Source organism: Chelonia mydas, chromosome 13, assembly GCF_015237465.2.
Source record: "Chelonia mydas isolate rCheMyd1 chromosome 13, rCheMyd1.pri.v2, whole genome shotgun sequence".
NCBI lineage: Eukaryota > Metazoa > Chordata > Testudines > Cheloniidae > Chelonia > Chelonia mydas.
This window is the reverse complement of record NC_051253.2, coordinates 1,344,084-1,363,581: the sequence shown is the minus strand read 5'-3', so window position 1 is coordinate 1,363,581 and position 19,498 is coordinate 1,344,084. Positions and strand designations below refer to the sequence as shown.

Below are 19,498 nucleotides of genomic sequence, written 5' to 3'. Positions count from 1 at the left end.
AAAGGGAGTACTTGTGGCACCTTAGAGACTAACAAATTTATTTGAGCATAAGCTTTCGTGAGCTACAGCTCAGAGCCTCCTGTTAAATTTGTTAGTCTCTAAGATGCCACAAGTACTCCTTTTCTTTCTGAGAAATGAATGTTTTCACTTAGGGTTGGAAAGTTGGTAAAGTGGAGAGACACAAGAACAGCAGAGGGAAAGGATCTCATATCAACAGCAGCAAGATTAGTACTGGTAGTCAGCACAGACAGATGGCTGGATGGATAGGAAGGGGACTGGAAACAGGCAAGATCAGAGACACTGGAAGAGCAAGTCCACAAAGACTTTTAGAAAGGAAGGATGTGCTGAACTTGATCTGAAAAAACCGGACCCCCGTGGAGCTGTCAGAGGATGAGGTCGCATTTTGTTGAATAGGCGAGAAGGTAAGCAGCACTCTGCACTTTCTGGAGTTTGGAGAGCTGGGAGATTTGGATGCCAGAGCGAGGTGAAGGCAGAGGAGGAATTAGCACAGGCAGAATCCCTTCCACATCATTCGAGAACAACTCACTCATGTGGAAAGGAAAACACAGAAACTACCTAAAGTCAGTGGAAGTTTTTCCTCTGCGCCTCAAAGTAACAGTACTTCAGAAATGTAAACACACCCTCACTCATGGGTGGCCAACCTGGGGCTCCGGAGCCACACGTGGCTCTTCAGAGGTTAATATGCGGCTCCTTGCATAGGTGCTGACTCCAGGGCTGGAGCTACAGATGCCAACTTTCCCACGTGCTGTGGAGTGCTCACTGCTCAACCCTCTGCTCTGTCCCAGGTCCTGCCCCCCCTCCACCCCTTCCCGCAAGCCTGCCATGCCCTCGCTCCTCCCCCCCAGAGCCTCCTGTGCACTGCAAAACAGCTGATTGCGGCGGGCGGGAGGAGTGGGGAGGCACTGATTGGCAGGGCTGCTGGTGGGCGGGAAGCGCTGGGGGCTGGATGGGGGGAGCGGATGAGGGGCTGCTGACATATTACTGGTTTCAGAGTAGCAGCCATGTTAGTCTGTATTCGCAAAAAGAAAAGGAGGACTTGTGGCACCTTAGAGACTAACCAATTTGTTTGAGCATAAGCTTTCGTGAGCTACAGCTCACTTCATCGGATGCCTTCAGTCGTGAGCTGTAGCTCACGAAAGCTTATGCTCAAACAAATTGGTTAGTCTCTAAGGTGCCACAAGTCCTCCTGTTCTTTTGACATGTTACTGTGGCTCTTTAGCAATGTTCATTGGTAAATTCTGGCTCCTGCTCAGGCTGGCGACCCCTGCCCTAACTAATGGGCTGCCTGTGTCACAGCCAAATAAATAGAGCATATTCACAAGTGCTCCCTCCCCTAGAGGTCAGAACAAATCCCACTTCCAGAAAGTTCTAAGGACTGCAGAAATAATCCACCTGAACATCTCTTAAATTGGAGTTTTATGCTTACATATATGTTGGCGAATACATTAAAGTGTCTTTTGGTTTCATACTGTACTGAACTATTAGGCAAAGAACTAGTTTGTTCAAGAATGAAACTCCAAGTCCTTAGTAGCAAGTGTGTGGAAATGCCTGAAGGGGGATCACTAGAAATCACCATACACAGTCTCATTCAGTTGCCCACAGCACAGTATTCCGGGCTCGCTCCGGTCAGAGGAAATAAGTGATTTGCTACATCTGACTAGAAAAAGTTCAAACATTCTCTGATAAGGCTATCCTGGTTGTAGGCCAACAAGAGAACAAACTTCAAGAAATAACACACACTACTCAAGAGGAGGGAAACTGGATTTAAAAGGATCTGGATAAAATACACTCAAAAGTGACTTGTGCAATGTAATGGCGAACAGTAATGAAGACAGGGCTGTGAAATCAGCATAGGCTCTATTCAGGAAAAGGACTTAGCACAACTGTGGACAATAACTTAAAGCCACATTTTCAACAGTTAAGAAAGCAAGAACAATTGGAGATATCAACAAAGTACAAATGTGTTGCAGTGGTCACCCAACCAACTGGGTAAAGCTTGAGGCACCAGATTTCAGGAATTAGAAGACACCCACAAGAAAGCAGCATGGGATGTCAGGGACCACAGACACAATATTAGGAAATTTTCTTCATATTTGTTGGAAGAGAGATTAGACATCTCCAACACATCCACTTCTAAAGTTGAGGGCTATGAGAAGGTAGATGAACACTATTCAAGAGGATAATATAGTAGACTAAGAATCAAAAGGTCACAAACTATACATAGGAAAAGACCCGATGCCAAGTGTATGAGGGAAGTTTTATTACTAAGAATTGTCAGTAGGATTATCAGATTAAGTCTTAAAAACAAATATTTCCTGTGTCACAGACTGCACCACAGCATATTAGAAATGAAGGATTTTAGAAATCTAGTGTTCTTTTCACCATTAATGTTGACATTTGCTTTTTGCATTTCATTCATCTGGAATAACAAAAACAGACTTGTCAGTTTCACTTTCCTGCTACAATATTTGAGGAGCAAACACTACAGAAAAAAAATAAAATTTAGATAGATTGTGATTAAAAACAATTTCAAGAAAGTGTGAAGACATTGCCATTGATCTTGTAAGTTTTCTGCCTAAAGTGACCTAGCAGTGTCCCCTTACTGTGTGGACCAGACCAGAGGCACAGAAAGACACTGCCCTGTGGGGACACACAAACAAACATTAGACAGTTAAGAGAAAGGCATGCAGGACCTAGGACAATGACATGCCGGTGGAAAGATCTACATATGTCCCGTGGTCTCCTTTCATCCCAAGGCATTACAAACTCTCTATATGGGGGGTGGGGGAGATGGAGAAAGGTCAATTTGTGGATCCAAGAACTTCACTACTTTGCCACGACCAATGGAAACGTCTCTTAAGGACCGACTACCGGCCCTCCCCGGACAGCCGGCAAGGTAAGTCGCAATTGAAGACAAATTGGTGGGGCAGATGTTTACAGTGCTTTCTGCTGAACACACAGATAATTGTCCCGGGCGGACGGACCCAAAGCACACACCACAGACTAACACGGCTGCTACTCTGCACCCTGGAAGGGTCCACGATGAAGGGAGGGGTTTCGTAACGAGGGCTCATTTCCAGCAGCTTCACCTCGCAGCTCTTCATAAGGGCAGCGTCCGGCCGAAGGCGCGGGCACACGGTAGCCGGGCTGTTGAGGCAGGGCAGGCCGGGGTGACCCCAAATCCGGGGTCGGGACGCCGGCGTGAGCGATGCCCACTCCCCTCGGCCAGCGGGCCACTCCCACGCGCGACGCACCGGCGGTGCCGCCTCCCGGAGTCGGAGTCCCTGCGACCGAGTCTCCCCCAGCCCCGCCCCGCCCCCACGGCACACGGGGAGACCCGGGCCTAGCCGGGGGGGCGGGAGGGGGGATCTCGGGTTCCCCAGCGGCTGGGGAAGTCCCCCCCCCAGCACGAGCACGGGCCCCCGCCCCGAGCAGGCTGCAGGCGGAGCCCCTCCCCCGCCCAGGCTCCGGCGTCAGGAGTGGGGGGCAGCGCCAGGCGCTGTGCCCCTGTGAGACCGGCCCGGCCCCATCCCCCGGCCGCCCCTCACCTGGTAGCTGAGCAGCTCACCCACATCCATGACCCCCGCACAGCGGCACCCGGCAACGGTCGCAAAACCGGAGGGATGGACAACACGCTGCCGTAAAGCGCGGTGCAAAAAAAAAAAAGCGGCTTCCCCTCGGGGCAAGCAGGAGCCGCGCTGCCGTAAAGCGCGACGGGGGGGGGGGGGGCGCGCCACACTGCTGTGAATCCTGCTGGAGCGCGAGTTACGTGCCCCCAAACGCGCGCAGTCGAGGGGCGGGGCCGTGCTGGGCAAAGGGGGCGGGGCTGAGGGGCGAGGCCCTGCTGGGTAGGCGGGGCCGAGGGCGGGGCCCTGCTAGGCAGAGGGGGGCAGGTGGGGCACTGGGGCGGGGCTGTGCTGGGCAGAGGGGGCAGATGGGGCACTGGGGCAGGGCCGTGCTGGTTGCAGGTGGGGCACTGGGGCAGGACCGTGCTGGGCAGGTGGGGGGCAGGTGGGGCCGTGCTGGTTGCAGGGGTCAGGTGGGGCACTGGGGCGGGGCTGTGCTGGTTCAGGGGAGCAGGTGGGGCACTGGGGCAGGGCCGTGCTGGGCAGGTGGGGGTCAGGTGGGGCACTGGGGCGGGGCCGTGCTGGGCAGGTGGGGGGCAGGTGGGGCACTGGGGCAGGTCCATGCTGGTTGCAGGGGGCAGGCGGGGCCGTGCTGGGCAGGTGGGGGGCAGGTGGAGCACTGGGTTAGGACCGTGCTGGGCAGAGGGGGGCAGATGGGGCACTGGGGCGGGGCCGTGCTGGTTGCAGGGGGCAGGTGGGGCACTGGGTGGGGCTGGGCTGGGCTGGGCTGTGTTAGTAGCGTTCTGCTGGCTGCCCTGTCTGAGTGGGGGCGCTAGCTAGCCCTTTGCACTCCTCCCCACAACGTGTGCTAATAATTAATGGGGCCTGGCCCCTGAGCCATTTCTGGCCCAGCTTCCGCCTGGCGCCCACTCAGCTTCCACATTGCCCTGCGCGTTTTCTTCTGAGCGCGGGCGGCACGGCGCAGCCCCTGTTAGACGGCGGGGGCAGAGCCAGGGCGCAGGCCCGGGGGAGATTCTCACAGGGATTTCGGGGCTGCAGCGCCTCGCAGCCACTCACAGCCCCAAGGTAGGTGCCCAGGCTCCCCCGGTAGGTGTGAGAAGAGGTGAGCACCTAAGAAAGGGATTCATGGAAACCAGCAAACTGAATGGGGAGCCTTAGTCAGTTGGCATGGGCCAGCCACAGGGTTTAAATCCAGTGTAGACAGACCCTTGCAGCCCTGGGGAGTGCCCTGAGCACCAGGCCATTGTGTCTCTCTCAGGATTGCCTGTTGAATCTGGTCCATTTTGTGAAAAGAATTAAACATTCATTGAGAGAGAAGCGGGGTGGGGGGTGAGAGATGAACACTCTATAGTCCAGTGATCAGGGTTTTCACAGGGGAGACTCAGGCTCAAGTCCCTGCTCCAGTGAATATTTAGCTATTTATACAACACTTCAGCAGGAGAGCTTGAGTAAGCCCGACCCCAGCCTTGCCAGTAGTCTGGTGATCAGGACCCTCAGCTGGAATGGGAAAGAACCAGGACTGATTCCCCACCGTGCCTCAGTTAGAGCAGGAATTGAACTCCCTCCTCCCAAGAGAATGTCCCGACTAGCTTACCCCCGCTGCTCTTTGCACAGGTTAGGCATACGCTGAGCAATGCTATCAGATCAGACAAGATAGGTGGAGGAATGTCCAGCGTGAGTGAGAATCCGGTCAGGGTTTAGGCCTGAGCTAGGGTGCCGAGCATCTCGGTGACCTCAGGACTTAGGTGACTTTGCAAGTGCTCAGCAGGGGAGTTAGGTGGCAGCCAAGTGGTGGTTTTGGGAAGATCACTGGTGTCCAATGTTGGATTTAGGCAGCTAAATCCTTTTATGAATCCACCCCTGATTGTCAGAAGTGCTGCGTATCCCCCACCCCACCTGCATTCAAAAAGGGCGGTGGAGATGTAGCACTGGCAACAATCAGGCCTTCGCAAACTTGCCTGATGGTACCCAGCAAGTCTGGGGCAGGGCTACCATTCTAGTGCAGAAAACAGATCAACATCTGCATGGAGGAGATGTGTCAAATCACACTGGTTACCGAGGACATGACAGATAGTCAGTTTTGCATTTCAGCCGAATATGAAGCAATGACTAGCAGCATTTGTTGACTTTTAAACAAAGGAATGATGAAGACAGAGAGCCAAACTGTCCAAAATCTTATCCAAATATTTTAGCTGTTCTTTAAAAATCAGCTTTGAGGTAAAAATCTTTTGTAGCATAACGATAGCAGCTATTTCAGTTATCTCAGCAGGTGTCTAATCGAAGGACAGTCATGAAATTAAAAATATATAGAACATTTTCCAAGAAAGAAGCCCCTAGCACCCCCTGTTGTTTCAATAAAGTCTAGGAGATAGTCACGACAAAATTAACTCAACAAATCTGCACTCTAAAGAAGAGACAAGTAAAGGATAATTATTGGATCCTCTGCTTTCTTTTATTGAGTATTCAGATAATTCTCCAGCTGTGAAGGGAAAACACAGTCATTCTATGGGTATTGACATATACTTGTGAGCATGATATAGTTATTGGAAAGCTTGACAAGGGATGCTAATAAATAAGACATAAGCAGTTGCAAAATAAGTAAAGTACAGAAAGGGGTAAGAGCTGACCCACAGCGTACAGACAGGAGCATAAACCTGGCATACATATGAACCTCAGACAACATTCACTTTTGATTTCAAAATGACATGATGTTTTGTTGCTCTAATTTCCCTCGTCTCCCGTTTTGTTCCTGTTGAATGATATTATCTGCCTAAAATTATGTTTTTCCTTTCACTGTGTGATACCACCTTGGGCATATACTTCACCCAAAGATCTCACAGTGGTTTACACACAGAGATTACCTTACAGAGGGGCTGTGAGATTTAATTAGGTAAGTATTGACCCATATCCTGCAAAGACTTACACACCTGGACATCAAGGGGAAATGTGAAGTCCAGCACATGGGTCAATCTTTGCAGACTCAGAGCCTTACTATGTCCAGCTTACAGGTGGGGAAAGTGAGGCAGAGAGAGGTTATTACTAATTCATAAACTGCAAGTGAGAGCTTTACTAATAGTTTGCATTTTCTTAGAGCTTGCCAGCTCCCAAGTACTTTACAGACACTAACTATTTCATCCTTGCAGAAACCCCTGCAAGAAAGGTGGGTAAGTAGCATCATTCTGATTTTACAGATTGGGAAACTGAGGAGGGAAAAAGAAAAGGAGTACTAGTGGCACCTTAGAGACTAACCAATTTATTTGAGCATGAGCTTTCGTGAGCTACAGCTCACTTCATCGGATGCATACTGTGGAAATCGCAGAAGACATTATATACACAGAGACCATGAAACAATACCTCCTCCCACCCCACTCTCCTGCTGGTAATAGCTTATCTAAAGTGATCATCAAGTTGGGCCATTTCCAGCACAAATCCAGGTTTTCTCACCCTCCTGCCCCCCCCACACAACCTGGATTTGTGCTGAAAATGGCCCAACTTGATGATCACTTTAGATAAGCTATTACCAGCAGGAGAGTGGGGTGGGAGGAGGTATTGTTTCATGGTCTCTGTATATAATGTCTTCTGCAGTTTCCACAGTATGCATCCGATGAAGTGAGCTGTAGCTCACGAAAGCTCATGCTCAAATAAATTGGTTAGTCTCTAAGGTGCCACAAGTCCTCCTTTTCTTTTTGCGAATACAGACTAACACGGCTGTTACTCTGAAACCTGAGGAGGGAAAGGGAGGCCACAGCAGGAGTCAGTCTCAGAGATTGGATTAGGACCCAGGTTTTCTTGGGGCCCAAACTCCACCTTTTTGTCGACCCTCTGTCTCTGAGAGCTTCTGCTTGTCTCCCATCAGCTTTTCAAAATAACCAGGGGGCTTCCTTCCTTTTGCTTTTATTGTCTTGCCATGGGTTCCCTAATACTCAGGGCTCTGAAGTGCGCTGGGAAGAATGGAAAGGCAGAGGGTGAAACCATAAAGCACAGGACAATGCAACTGTCTTCAGCGACTAGAGCTTCTCTTGGACATGTTCCCATCTCACACTCTGCCTGGCTTCACAAGGCTCCAAAACCACCTTATTGCTGTCTGCAAAACTGAATTCTGTCCAAGCTGCTGCAGGGCAGGATTCAATCATGCAGTGGTTTTATCCAATAAAGGGAGCTGGAGCATGGGGACAAAATAGCAAATGAAAAACAAATACAGAAACAAAACTGAGTAAAAAGAAAACGCCAGGGGACTGTAGGGCTGGAGGAAAGCAATGTGCCCTTGGTCCTGGTTCTGAACTGGAGCCTGGTCTGGATACCAGGAGAGAGCGGCCAAATGCGCTGAGAAGGAGAAGCATTTTTCATGCAGGAGGGAAGGAGTGTTGATTCATAGGCTCATGACTGAGAGTTTCCAAAGGAGCACAACCATGGGCCAATCCATCCCTGGTACAAATCCCCTAAAGACAATGGGGTTACTCCAGAAATTATATTGGCCCCACTTCTGTAACAAGTAGGTCAGCTGCTGGAAGAAATGCAGTGCGTCTAGCAGTTAGACCAGAGGGCCAGGAGACCTGGGTTCTATTCCTACTTCTCACTGGTTTGCTGTGTGGCCTTGGGCATATCACCTAACCTCTCTGAGCCTCAGATTTCCTCATCTGTAAAATGGAGATAATGCTATGTACCCATCTGTATGGAAGCACTTTGAAATCCTCAGCTGAAAGGCATGGTAGAAAGGCCAAGTACAATTCAACTAAAGGTTGGGGGGAGCAGGGCCTTTGCTGTCTACCCCTGAAAACCCAGCCAGTCAGGAGCTCCCTGCATAGCCTAAAACAATGTCTCTCAGTGGGGGATGTATGTGTGGTTTGCTTGCAGAGAGAAGCTGCTTCCCCAGACAAAGGGAAAGGCTAGGGCTGTCCAGGGACTCAGCATTCATACCCCTCCCGCCCTGGCGCCGACCTCAGTGACTTAGGCCCTGATCCTGCATGTGGCTCCCCACAGGCAGAGCTCTGTGCCTATGCAGAGCGGCTTGCAGGATGGGGGCCTTGATTTGTCACCAGCAGCTAAACAGCTGAGCCAGGGGGACGCAAACAGGCCAAGAACCAGAGCCAGAGAGATGAAAAGCAGCTCCTGCCATTCAGGTACCAAGGTCTCACCTGGGGAAGGCATGAAAGGAACGACGATTAGTTCTCTTGGAGATGAGGGCCTCAACAGCAGCAGCATAAACCAGACAGAGCTTGCGAGCTGGCGCATGCCAAGCTCCGAGCTGCTCGGCCATAGAAAGGCCCTGCCTGCTGGTCCAGCACCAGCTCGTCTCTGGCCGGAGAGCAGTAATAGGGTCGAAAGGTGCCAGACTTTCTGCAAAGCAGACACACACCCTGCCGGGGACTAGGCTGAGACCACCCCTCGCTTGCTTTCCTTGTGCCAGTTTACAGGCAGGTCTGCAGAGATGAAGACTCGAGGGGTGACACGGTGGCCCCTACGGAAGTCAATGGGAGTTTTGCCATGACTTCAATGGGGCTGGGACTGCACCCAAGTGTTCAGATTCACAGAGCACAACCCTTGCTCTCCTAGAGTGTCTGGTGAGACAGATCCAGCTCGTGGAGAGACCTCTCCCTAGCAGCATTCTGTAAGCTCCCCAGCAGCACTGGATAGAAAAGCAACACCTGGACCTGCTCCTTGCACAAGTCACTTGGCTCTGCCTGGGTGAAGGGAGAAGAGACTGTGCCTCTTTTTGTGGTGGTGCCTTAAACTAAGCCCAGCACAAAAGCAAGCAAGGAAGAATTTAACCATGAAACCAGGCAGCCTTTCTCCCTGCCACCCACCACCAGCCTCTGACAGGGCTTATTCGTTCCTCATCGTACCTTCTTGTTGCAATATGCATATTCCTGTACATGTGTACTCGAGCAGGAATAATGACCCTTGAGAAGGCTGCAGATTGCAGCCTTTGTGGCAGGCAGGGGACAGTGAGCCTTGTGGGGGAGAGGGGATCCCCAACATGCAATGGTGGCTCTTCCGCCTAGTCCACCAGCGAATGTCACTTATTTATGTTAGGACATCCTACAGCTACCAAGGAAACACACGGAAAGGTGCTGGCTACTTGCACTACCCTCCTGAAATCTCCCCCCCCCCCCCCCCATGGCTCTTCCCAGAAACTCATTTTTCACCTGCAGAGTAGCTCAGCAAGCGAATGAAGCCGAGCTGGGACGCGCATTCAGCCCCGGCTTTCGGTCGTCCATCACCCAGCCGACAAGAGCTTGCTTCCCGCAGATAAAGTTATGACAAGCATCTCCAGCCCATTCTCTCAGGGGTTGCATCCACGTTTCCATCATCGCAGACATTACAAGCAATCAGCTGAGCAGGGCCTCTGACAACACATCAGGAGTGTCAAGGCTGCTGCTCGGGGAGGCAGAAGTGAAGGGGAAAGGCTTCATCGTGGTGCCCATAAACACGGACCAGACCATGCAGCCTAGTGGCTGCAGGTGTGGTGCCTTTCACAGCTTGCCAAAACCCTGGTTGGCTTTTGCTGTGCTCTGCCTTTAAACATCTGGTCCAAAAGACCCCCCCTGCAGACACTTCTCTCCCCTCACTCCAGCACTGTAGGAGACAGGCTGAGGACTGAATGAGACCTCGCAGGGTCCTAGAGCCTGGACTGCAGCCAGAGCCCGAAGGTCCACACTGCAATGAAACAGCCCAGCGAGCCCGAGTCAGCTGGCACAGGCCAGCCCCGGGGCCTAATCGCAGTGTAGACACACCCTTTGGTCTGTTTTTTTGCACTAACCTTTTATTGAATAAGGTTCTTTGTGAATCACAGAGTTCTCGTTGCTTCCTCAAGCGGCGCTGGGGCAGTGCGGGCTCTGCCCGGAGGCAGGGCAGAAATGCAGCTTCTGGAATAGATACACGGGACTGATTCTCCCTGCCCCGCCCCTCACGTCGTCATTCACCCTGGGCTAAGTGAGTGTAATATGCCACCAAGTCCAAACGGCTCAGAAGAAAGCCTGCACGCTGCTGTCAATCAGCGCTCAGATACCTCTGAGGCTCTCTTTCACCTCCCCACGTTCAGAGTCGCTTCCCCCTCCCCCAGCTCTAGGGACACGGTCATTCCTCTAGTAGCAGAAGACGATCGGTCAGCTCATGCAGCGATACCTTGGCCACTGAGTCCTAGCAGGACTTGCACTGGACGACAGCAGCAGGGATGCTGGGGAGGGCCTTGGGTTGGGAGTCCGGAGACCTGACTTCTATTCCTGGCTCTGCCACTGACTTTCTGTGTGGCCTTGGGAAAGTCACTTCCCCTCTCTGGGCCTCTGTCTCCCCTCCCACCTTCTGTCTGCTTAGATTGTGAGCTCCTCAGGGCAGGGCCTGGCTCTCACTAAGTGGTCATGCAGCGCCTGGCACAGTGCGCTCCCTAGTCTCAGCTGGGGCCTCTAGCTGCTGCCATAACACCACCAGTGAGTAACAGCAGTAACAGAGACAGGCCTGAAAACCCAGGCGAGCCTTGGCATTGCACAACACCCAAGGAGACACCCTGCAGCCATTAAACTGCCAGCAGGAAGTTTTCCATGTAAATTGTTCCAACAGGACACAAGAAAGAGCTGTTGAAAGTGAGGCGTGTTTGACTGAGGTTTTCTATTCCTTTTTATATTTAAATTATTTATCATTTCCTCTCCCTCTGCTGAGTTCTCGCTTTCATTTCGGTTGTAGGCAGCATCCCTCAGACACGTGTGTGCATTAGGACAGCGGCAGATACAGCTGTTGTATACGGGCAGAGGAAGTGCTGTCAGTGATTAGACCTACATGGGAGCAGAGGGTCAAAGGACTGGACTTGTGTTGGTACCAGCCTCTGAGCTATCCAGTGCCTCTCATCCCTGATATTCCTAATCCCCCCTTCCCCTCGCAATGCTCAGCAGCTGCTTTTTTGCAATGGAAAGAGGGAGGAAAAAGGGAAATGAACATTAAGGGACAGCAGAGTCCAGGGTGTGAGAGAGACACAGTAAACACCAGTCCCCAAGCAGCTGTCAGCACAGAGTAGGCGTGGGGCGGGGAGGCGGGGGTGCTTTCAAAGCCATCCCCTTCCACTGGGAGGAATGTGCCCGGAGAAGGAGATTCAGCCATGTCTGAGCCAGACTGTGAAGATTACAAGAGGAGGCAGCTGGATCCATTATTAATGAGAATGAGCCAGAGAGAGGGAGGGGGATGGAAACAGGACAGGAGAACGCAGGCATTTCCCAGCCAGTCACATCTCTAGATGAGAGAGGAAATTCTGTGGGTTAGAGGTTCAGAGACAGCCCCATTCCTGGGTGGCAGGACCAGACGCATGCCAGCTAATGCCTGGGCTCCTGACTCCCAGGGTAGCCTCACCCCTTTCAGGGCCAAAGGCTGGTTGCTGCAGCACAGCTAGGGAGGTAACCACCACTCAACTTCCTTCCCTGCAGCAGTCCCTGAGGCCAAAGACCTGCTTGGGGCTGTCCCATGCGACACGGAGAAGATGGCGGCTCAGAGATGGCCCCTGCCTTGGAACAATTTCTTAAAAGGAAAAAACAAACAAAATGCTGTCATGATGATTTCCCATCAGTGCAACTGAAGCGCCACTAAAAAACCAACAGTTTTTCTATTCAGCCCTGCTGCAACGCGGAGAGGTGCACGACACCTCTGGCAGGGGGTGTGTGGGGCGCCCCGGGGGGAAGCTACAATAAGATGAGCGCACAGAGGAGGAGAATCCCTTTTTAATTTTATTCCTAGTTCACTTTTCAATCCAGATGCCTCAAGATCTAATTCCGAATAAATAATTGTACTGAGTAACCCAGGTCCCCCGGTGATTAACTAAACACACTGAGGCTCACTGAAATTGAATTAGTGGTGTGCACTCAGCCGTTATTACCCTCCCCACATCATGAATATTAATGAGGGGTTATTAAGAAATGTAAATGATGCCTCAGGGGGTTGGGAGTAAAGGGGGGATTGCTGGGAGTTGTGGGTTGATATGACAAACCATTAGGAAAACAGCCTGATTGAAGCCACTTTTGAATTATGTCAGATCTTGCTCTTTCCCGGGTGCAGTAATGTTTCCGGATGCGTTCGCTTTTATTAAAATGAGAAAAAGGGAACAAGTTATAATTGGAATGTAAAATTAGCATTTGCAAAGCAGTAAATCTGCAGCAACTAAGAAATGTTTTGCTGGAGTGTGGCGGGGGGGGGACGCGCAGCAGGGGGGAGTGTCTCTCTCCTGCTAGGTCTGTGTCTGCCTCAGAAGAGCTCTCAGTTTTCCCGACCAGGCAAAAGCAACATAAACAATTTTTCTGGAGTGAGAAGTGCTGCACAGTGGAGAAAAATCAAGTTTCCAGCGAGATGTTCTCTGTGCACACGCACAGCGCCCCCCCCCCGCCCCGATCCCACCCTGCTGCACCCTCTTCCACAGAGAATCTCAACCCACTTTGCAAACAGGAGTCAATCAAGGCTTCCAACAGCCTCTCCCAGAGGGAGGTACCAGCATCAGTGTCCCTGTTTTGGAGAGGAGCAAGCAGGCTGAGAAGCTAAGTGGCTTGCCTACCTCTAGCCAGGCAGGAATAGGACACAGGAACTCTGCCTCCCCAGTCCCATTTCGACCCCTGCACCACACTAACTTGCCCTTTCACTGAAGGGCACTTTTAGGCTATTTGCTGGAGCCCAGTGCAAGCTGCTTTGGAGTTCTCCAACTGGGCACCCAAAACTCGAAGTTATGTAGGCCACAGCCAACATGCTCCATTCTGCTGCGCCCGCCCTGAGCTCTCCCTCCTCCCAGGACCCCTGAGAGCAGTCAACAGGGACGGCTGGCCTGACTCCCTCGTCACTCCCATCAACCTCACTCCCTCAGCCACCCTGCCCAGTCAGTCCCCACCTCTGCCTCTTCATTCACTCCTGGATCTCATCCACCACCGTCCCCACAGGAACCGTCACAGGAATAGAGCCACGAGGCCCCAGCCACGAGGCCCCAACCTCAGTGCTGTAGTACCCCATACACATGTCCTGCTGCCCAGGGGCTGCCTTTGGGGGTGACTCTCACAGATGGGAGAGGTTCAGCTCCCAGGGACCCTCCTAACCCCAGGGAGCAGATTCTGCCATAGGCAGAAGGGAATTCATTGCTGCACTGAGCCCCGTGTTGTCCTACCCTGGACATCACCCTGGGCCTCGCTTCCATGGGGCTGAGAAGGAAGGTAATTTCCTGTGTCAGACCTCCCCTGAACTGCTCTAAAACTATGCCAGCCCCATCTGCAAGAGATCACACCTGCCCCGAGGCTGGCATGACTGAATCAAGGTTCACAGCTTATCCCACTGCTGTCCCATGGCCCGTTGCTGTCTTTGTACGAGTGAATTGACGGCTGGTGACAGGTGTTGGCTTGGCTGGCTGCGGGGCATCAGCTACAGACAAAACCCTCTGCTCGCTGCAAAGCTGGGCTGTCTCCGTTCTCATTCGCCCCCCTGTGGTCCCGAGCCCTAACTTTTAGGGAGGAGAGGCAGCTTATTCCCTCCTTGGTCGCTGTGCCGAGACTGCCAGCAAAGGGGTCAGGCAGTTCTAGACACAAGGTGGAGCCCTTCCCAGGTCAAGGCCACCAGTGGGTGTTATGTTGCCCCCATGGCTGGGAGTCCTTGGGGCCTAAAAGCTGCAATGTCCCAGCTCAGTTCCATGTAGGAACAATAATTATATCCCAGGCCGGAGGGCAGGGAAAGCAGGAGTCACTGAGGACCAGCTGTCCCAGCCGGATTCTCCATTGCTCTCAGTGGGAGCAACGGCGCGCTCGACACTTTTGGAAACCTGCCCTCGCCAATAGGTGCCTAAGTGGGCACTGAGCTCTTTGGCCAGGTCGCTATAACTGACTTCCTTAGAACCCCCTGGCAAGCCGGGGAATTATTTGCTAGCCAGAAAGGGCTCTGCCTTTGGGTAGGAGCCAGCAGCTGCATTCTCCCTGTCAGCTCCATCCCATTCCTGCTTATAGTTCAGCATGGTTGGCCAGGAAAGAGTGAATGTGATAAAACTCATGCATTTTAACAGGTTTCTGCAAGCTACTCCCCGCTCCATGGAATAAAAGCTGACAGGTGCGGTTGAGTTAATCAGAGTGGATAATAGAGGGAAAGAAAGAAATCTCAGACCAAATTGCTTCAGGAAAAAAAAGAAGAAATCATGAGACTGAGCTCAAAAGTATCCAATTAATTTGTGGTGAAACTTAAAGGACCAGCAGCCTCCTTTCAGAAAACCCATCACTGGCAAGAGAGTTTGCGGTCAGGTGCAAGAAGAAAGAACGGAATAGCCGTGGTCAGAGCCACAGATGCAATGAGCCTGCAGAGATCTGGCTGGTTCCTTTGCTGGGTAAATGGGCCACAGCCACCTAGTTGGTTGTTTTGAGGATCTAATCCCAGCAGCCCACCTCTTCCCCCACGCACAAAGCAACCGCCAAGTCAGAAATAGGCAGAGGCCACCTCCACTAGGGACACAAGCTGAAAACGCAGCAGCACAAACGGTCTCGGTCTCCCCCTCCCACTACGGGGTTTCACCTACACCTATAACCTGCGGTGCCGAACCCAACCCTCCCCCCAGCCACCTTCGCAAGAGGACAGGAAAGCTGAGCTGAAGTTAACCCCTTAATCACCAGACAGCGCCCCTGCTGCACCTGCCACATCCACTTCTGCCGGGCACAGGCTGGTCCAAAGAGAAGGGCGCACAGTGACTGCTGAAGCCAAAGCAAACCCTTCCAACATGACTGTTGGTAAGGTGGCAGCTCCCAGCCCCTCCTCCTGTGGTGTGGACTCTGCCCTATGACAAGGTCTAAAACACCCAGGCCCTTATCTCAGTTGTATCTGACCCTACTGCCGGTCCAAAGGGGGAGTGGGTTTCTAGGGGGGCTTCCTTACAGACTTGACACTCTGCCCAGGTGCACTGGAAGGTTTGTTAGCGCTGTGAGCCCATTGACAAACTGATCCAGCCTGGACTCGGTTCCCCACTTCCCATTGGAACCAGCAGTTTCACAAGGGCTGAGTGCAAAACCAGATGCAACTCACCCCGTTTGTCCGAGCTTCGCTTTGAGCTTTTGGGGTTCATTTGATCTCAGAACTTGGGACGGTCCCAAGTCACGGCATCCCAAGCTGGGCTGAGCTTCCGCACAGTTCAGGGCAGCTGGTTCTGGGGGCATGGGGCCAACCTGGAGGGGAGCTACAAAATACAAACTCACCGACAGTCTGAGAGCGAAGCACAGCCAGACGAATCCTGCGCTCAGTGACCCCAGGTAAAGCCAGCGTCTCTCTGCTTGTAGGTGAAGGTGCTCTGGACTCACTAGCGTAACCAAGCAGAGAACCAGGCCGCAGGTTTGATCAGCTGCACAGAGAGAAACCAAAGCAAACGTTCATACAACCATTGCGAACCCAAATTGCTGGTCCTTCCCGAGCCCAGTCAGAGCCACCACCTCAGGGTGAGGGCGCTAGGAAAGAGCAGCTTCTCTCAAGTGGCTTGGGGCTGACCGGTTCTCCCAGCCTCTGCCCAGCCAGGCCCGCAGGGACAGGAGGTTTACAGAGCCCTGCATGTGAAGAGGAGGTTGTTGTAACTTTTCTGCCCCGACCCCGTGCCCCTGCCCTCGGCACAGCACACATCCTGGGGCTTTCCCTGAGGAGAATTTGGTTTTGGAAGATCAAATGTGAATCGTCCGGCTACACGCAGGCCTTTGGAAACCCAGCCTCTCGGGCACCGGGGAAAGGAGAAGTGTCCCTCCAGGCCGGCACGGGGCTCTGCTGGCAGAGCAGTATGGAGCACGCATTGGGACGAGCGTGGCAAGGAGACTGCAAGGTAATCCCTCCTGCTCACAGCTGGGCTACAGGGATGCACTTGGTGGCCTCAGAGGAGTCTCGGGTTTGCCGTTCTATTAAAATAACAGACGACTCTTTCTCTCTGTGGCTATCAATGGCCTATCCATAATGAGCACTAAACCCATCACTTAAATGTCTTTTAGGAGGCTGGGCTATCAGACAAGTTAAAAAATGTGCATTTAATGTAGTCAAGCCCCATTACAGCGGCCGATGGAAATCTGCTGGCATTATTGCAGTTTTATCACTGATAAATCAGACGGCCCAGGAAGGCAAATGCATATTGGAGTTTGTTAGTATTCAGGTCTCTGCGCACTGATAGCTTCATAACTCCAGACTCGCCTCTTAATTGCACCCGTAAGTGTTAAAATTACTGAAGGGGAAAATGCAAATAGGCTGTAACCTTTCCGGAGTTCACCCCCAGAACCGCCACACGGGGCTCTGCAGAGAGAGGCATGCGGCTTTCTTTTTTCCCCCTCTTTTATAATTGCTAAAAGAGCTGGGAGGTGATACCACTGCAAGGCCCTCATTATGGGAGAGAACAAACCCTCTGTTATTGCATGTGAGTGCCACAAAAAGGGAAGGAGAAAAACAGCAAAGGGCCTGTTCCATAATCCTCTAGCCAGGGCTGACTGGGCTGTGAAAGCTGCTACCCGAGTCTGGCCGGAGCCTGATCTGGCTTCGGGAAACATGGCGCACCGTCCAGCTCTGAGAGTCCTGCCATGGAGGGTGGAGAGCCCAGGACCCTGCCTGGGCAGATAGCACACGGGCTTTGGGGTCCAATTTGCAAAAGCATCAAAGTGATTTAGGAGTCCAAGCCCCACTTCCAAAATTAACTAAGACCTGGTTTACACTAAGTTGGTTTAACTACGTAGGTCAGGGGTGTGAAAAATCCACACCCTGAGCAATAAGCTGACCTAAGTTCCCGTGCAGACAGTGCTAGCTGTCGCCTCTTGAGGAGGTGGAGAACCTGCGCTGACGGGAGAGTCCCTCTTATCGGCATAGGCAGTGTCTATAGTGAAGCACTCGCAGCTGTAGCGTTCTAGGTGTGGACAAGCCCTAAGGCACGCAGGAGCCTAAATCTCACTGAAAGTCAACGGGAATCAGGTTGCTACAGTCTGGTCTACACTGGACTGTCCTGCTATAACTACGTTGCTCAGGGTTGTCTGAGACAGTTACACCGATTTCACCTCCCATGTAGACAGTGCTGTGCTCTCCCCACAGACATAGCTCTCTCCTGTCACCAATGCCGCGTTTTAAGTGTAGACCTGCCCTGAGTCTCTCGGGCCTTGTCTACCTGAGAAAGTTTTTTCAGTGTTCCTTAAGGTGCGACTTTAAGCCTGATATCATGCTCCATTTGCTAGAAGGGGGCCTTTTTCAGCTTAGCATCTGTCACTTGGGAGGCTGGTGAGCTGAAAAAAGCCACTCACAAATGGAAACAAGAGTGGTGGTGTATTAATTTAGATGGGATACATGGGCCAATCACTGTCCAGCATTAAAGAAAGTCCAGGATTTGGAATTCAGAGACCTCAGCCTGCTCAGCACCGTGGCAAACACCCCAGGAAAACTCCTTTTAACCTTTTATTAAAGCTACAGAAGAGAAGGGAAAACAGTTAAAGCCTTTGAAACATAAAGCATTAGATAAGGCTTCCGTTTTAATCCCATCCCTTGTTCCCTGTCCCTGTAGCTGGGGTGGGTTTTAGAAGGAAACCCCTTGTCTGACCATCTTTAGCTGGTATCAGGGACGGCAGTAACTGTCCTTTGGGGAAAAGAGCAGTGAGCTGAGATGGGCTGGGGTTGCTGCTGTTAAAGTCTGATCCCATTACATCCCAGGCGTGGTTGGGATCCAGCTGGAGCCAGCAGAGGTGGCGATGTCATCTGGGTCCCCCACTCCAGCCCGGGCTGGTCAGGACACCTCTCAGGATCAGGACAATGGAGGCCTGGGGTCGCCAGGGGTGGCAGCCATGAGGGTGAAGCTTGCTCCAGTAGCCAACTTTCTCCCCAAAGTCTTTTTCTGTAAGGCCCCCCAAAGGCAGTGCTGGGGGGAACAGCCCAGCCCCTCAGGACTTTGTCCACCAGTTAGGCCTAGTTTCCAACCCACCAGTTTGGTTAATTGATTCTTGGTTCCACTTTTCTTATTTACCAGGCATGACCCTAATACAGTCCCTGAGTTCTGGCAGGAGGTTGGACTAACTCCAGACTAACTCTGTCCGTCTCCCTCTTCCCCACCAGTGTTGGTTAGCGTCGGTTATGGTGACATCTGAGGAATGTTCATGCACTTTTCACAAATGAGCCCACTGGGTAAAATTGGAGCCCCAGTTATCAGCAGTGTCTCGGGGGATTTCACGGGGGTAACTAGAGCACTGTAACTGGTAAAACTTTCCCAGGCAGACCAGGCTACAGCCGCTGAAACATTCCCCGGATTTCATACTATCATGAAGTCCCTGGGCGATGCTCTGGAACTGCTCCCTACGAAGCCAGGCAGGACTCAGGGGAAGTCTCCTTTCTGTGAGCAGCCTGTCTGCAGGACACACAGCTCACACAGCTTCCACCTTCCTGGGTCTGACCTCGGAGCATTCAGCCTCCTCTGCCCCTCCGTGCGCTTCCCTCAGCGAGTCCGCCCAGGCGGGGTCCTGGGGAAGCCAAAGGGTCGTGCACCCCAACTTGACAGTCAGACGTGACTCTCAGCCAGCCAGTAAAACAGAGGTTTATTAGACAACAGGAACATGGTCTAACACAGAACGCCACTAGCCGTCACCTTCAGCCCCCAACTGAAACCTCTCCAACGCATTATCAAGGATCTACAACCTATCCTGAAGGACGACCCATCACTCTCACAGATCTTGGGAGACAGGCCAGTCCTTGCCTACAGACAGCCCCCCAACCTGAAGCAAATACTCACCGGCAACCACACACCACACAACAGAACCACTAACCCAGGAACCTATCCTTGCAACAAAGCCCGTTGCCAACTCTGTCCACATATCTATTCAAGGGACACCATCATAAGGCCTAATCACATCAGCCACACTATCAGAGGCTCATTCACCTGCACATCCACCAATGTGATATATGCCATCATGTGC

At 52.2% G+C, this 19,498-nt stretch overlaps 1 protein-coding gene and 1 long non-coding RNA gene across 2 annotated transcripts in view; both read right to left on the bottom strand.

Annotated features, from left to right (window-relative positions):
- CTNNBL1 (catenin beta like 1) overlaps positions 1–3,791 on the bottom strand; it is a 101,356-nt gene extending 97,565 nt beyond the window's left edge. Inside the window, exon 1 of the mRNA XM_037915488.2 lies at positions 3,570–3,791. Coding sequence (XP_037771416.1) covers positions 3,570–3,599 — 30 coding nt within the window. The 5' untranslated portion in view covers positions 3,600–3,791. The remainder of the gene's footprint in view (positions 1–3,569) is intronic.
- Positions 3,792–5,956: 2,165 nt separating this feature from the next.
- Positions 5,957–15,926, bottom strand: LOC119567935. Its single transcript, XR_006285517.1, has 5 exons — positions 15,788–15,926; positions 10,369–10,474; positions 9,755–9,983; positions 7,332–8,743; positions 5,957–6,808 (listed from the first exon to the last, which is right to left on the bottom strand). It is a non-coding gene; the product is annotated as an uncharacterized LOC119567935 (long non-coding RNA).
- Between the last annotated feature and the right edge of the window lie 3,572 nt (positions 15,927–19,498).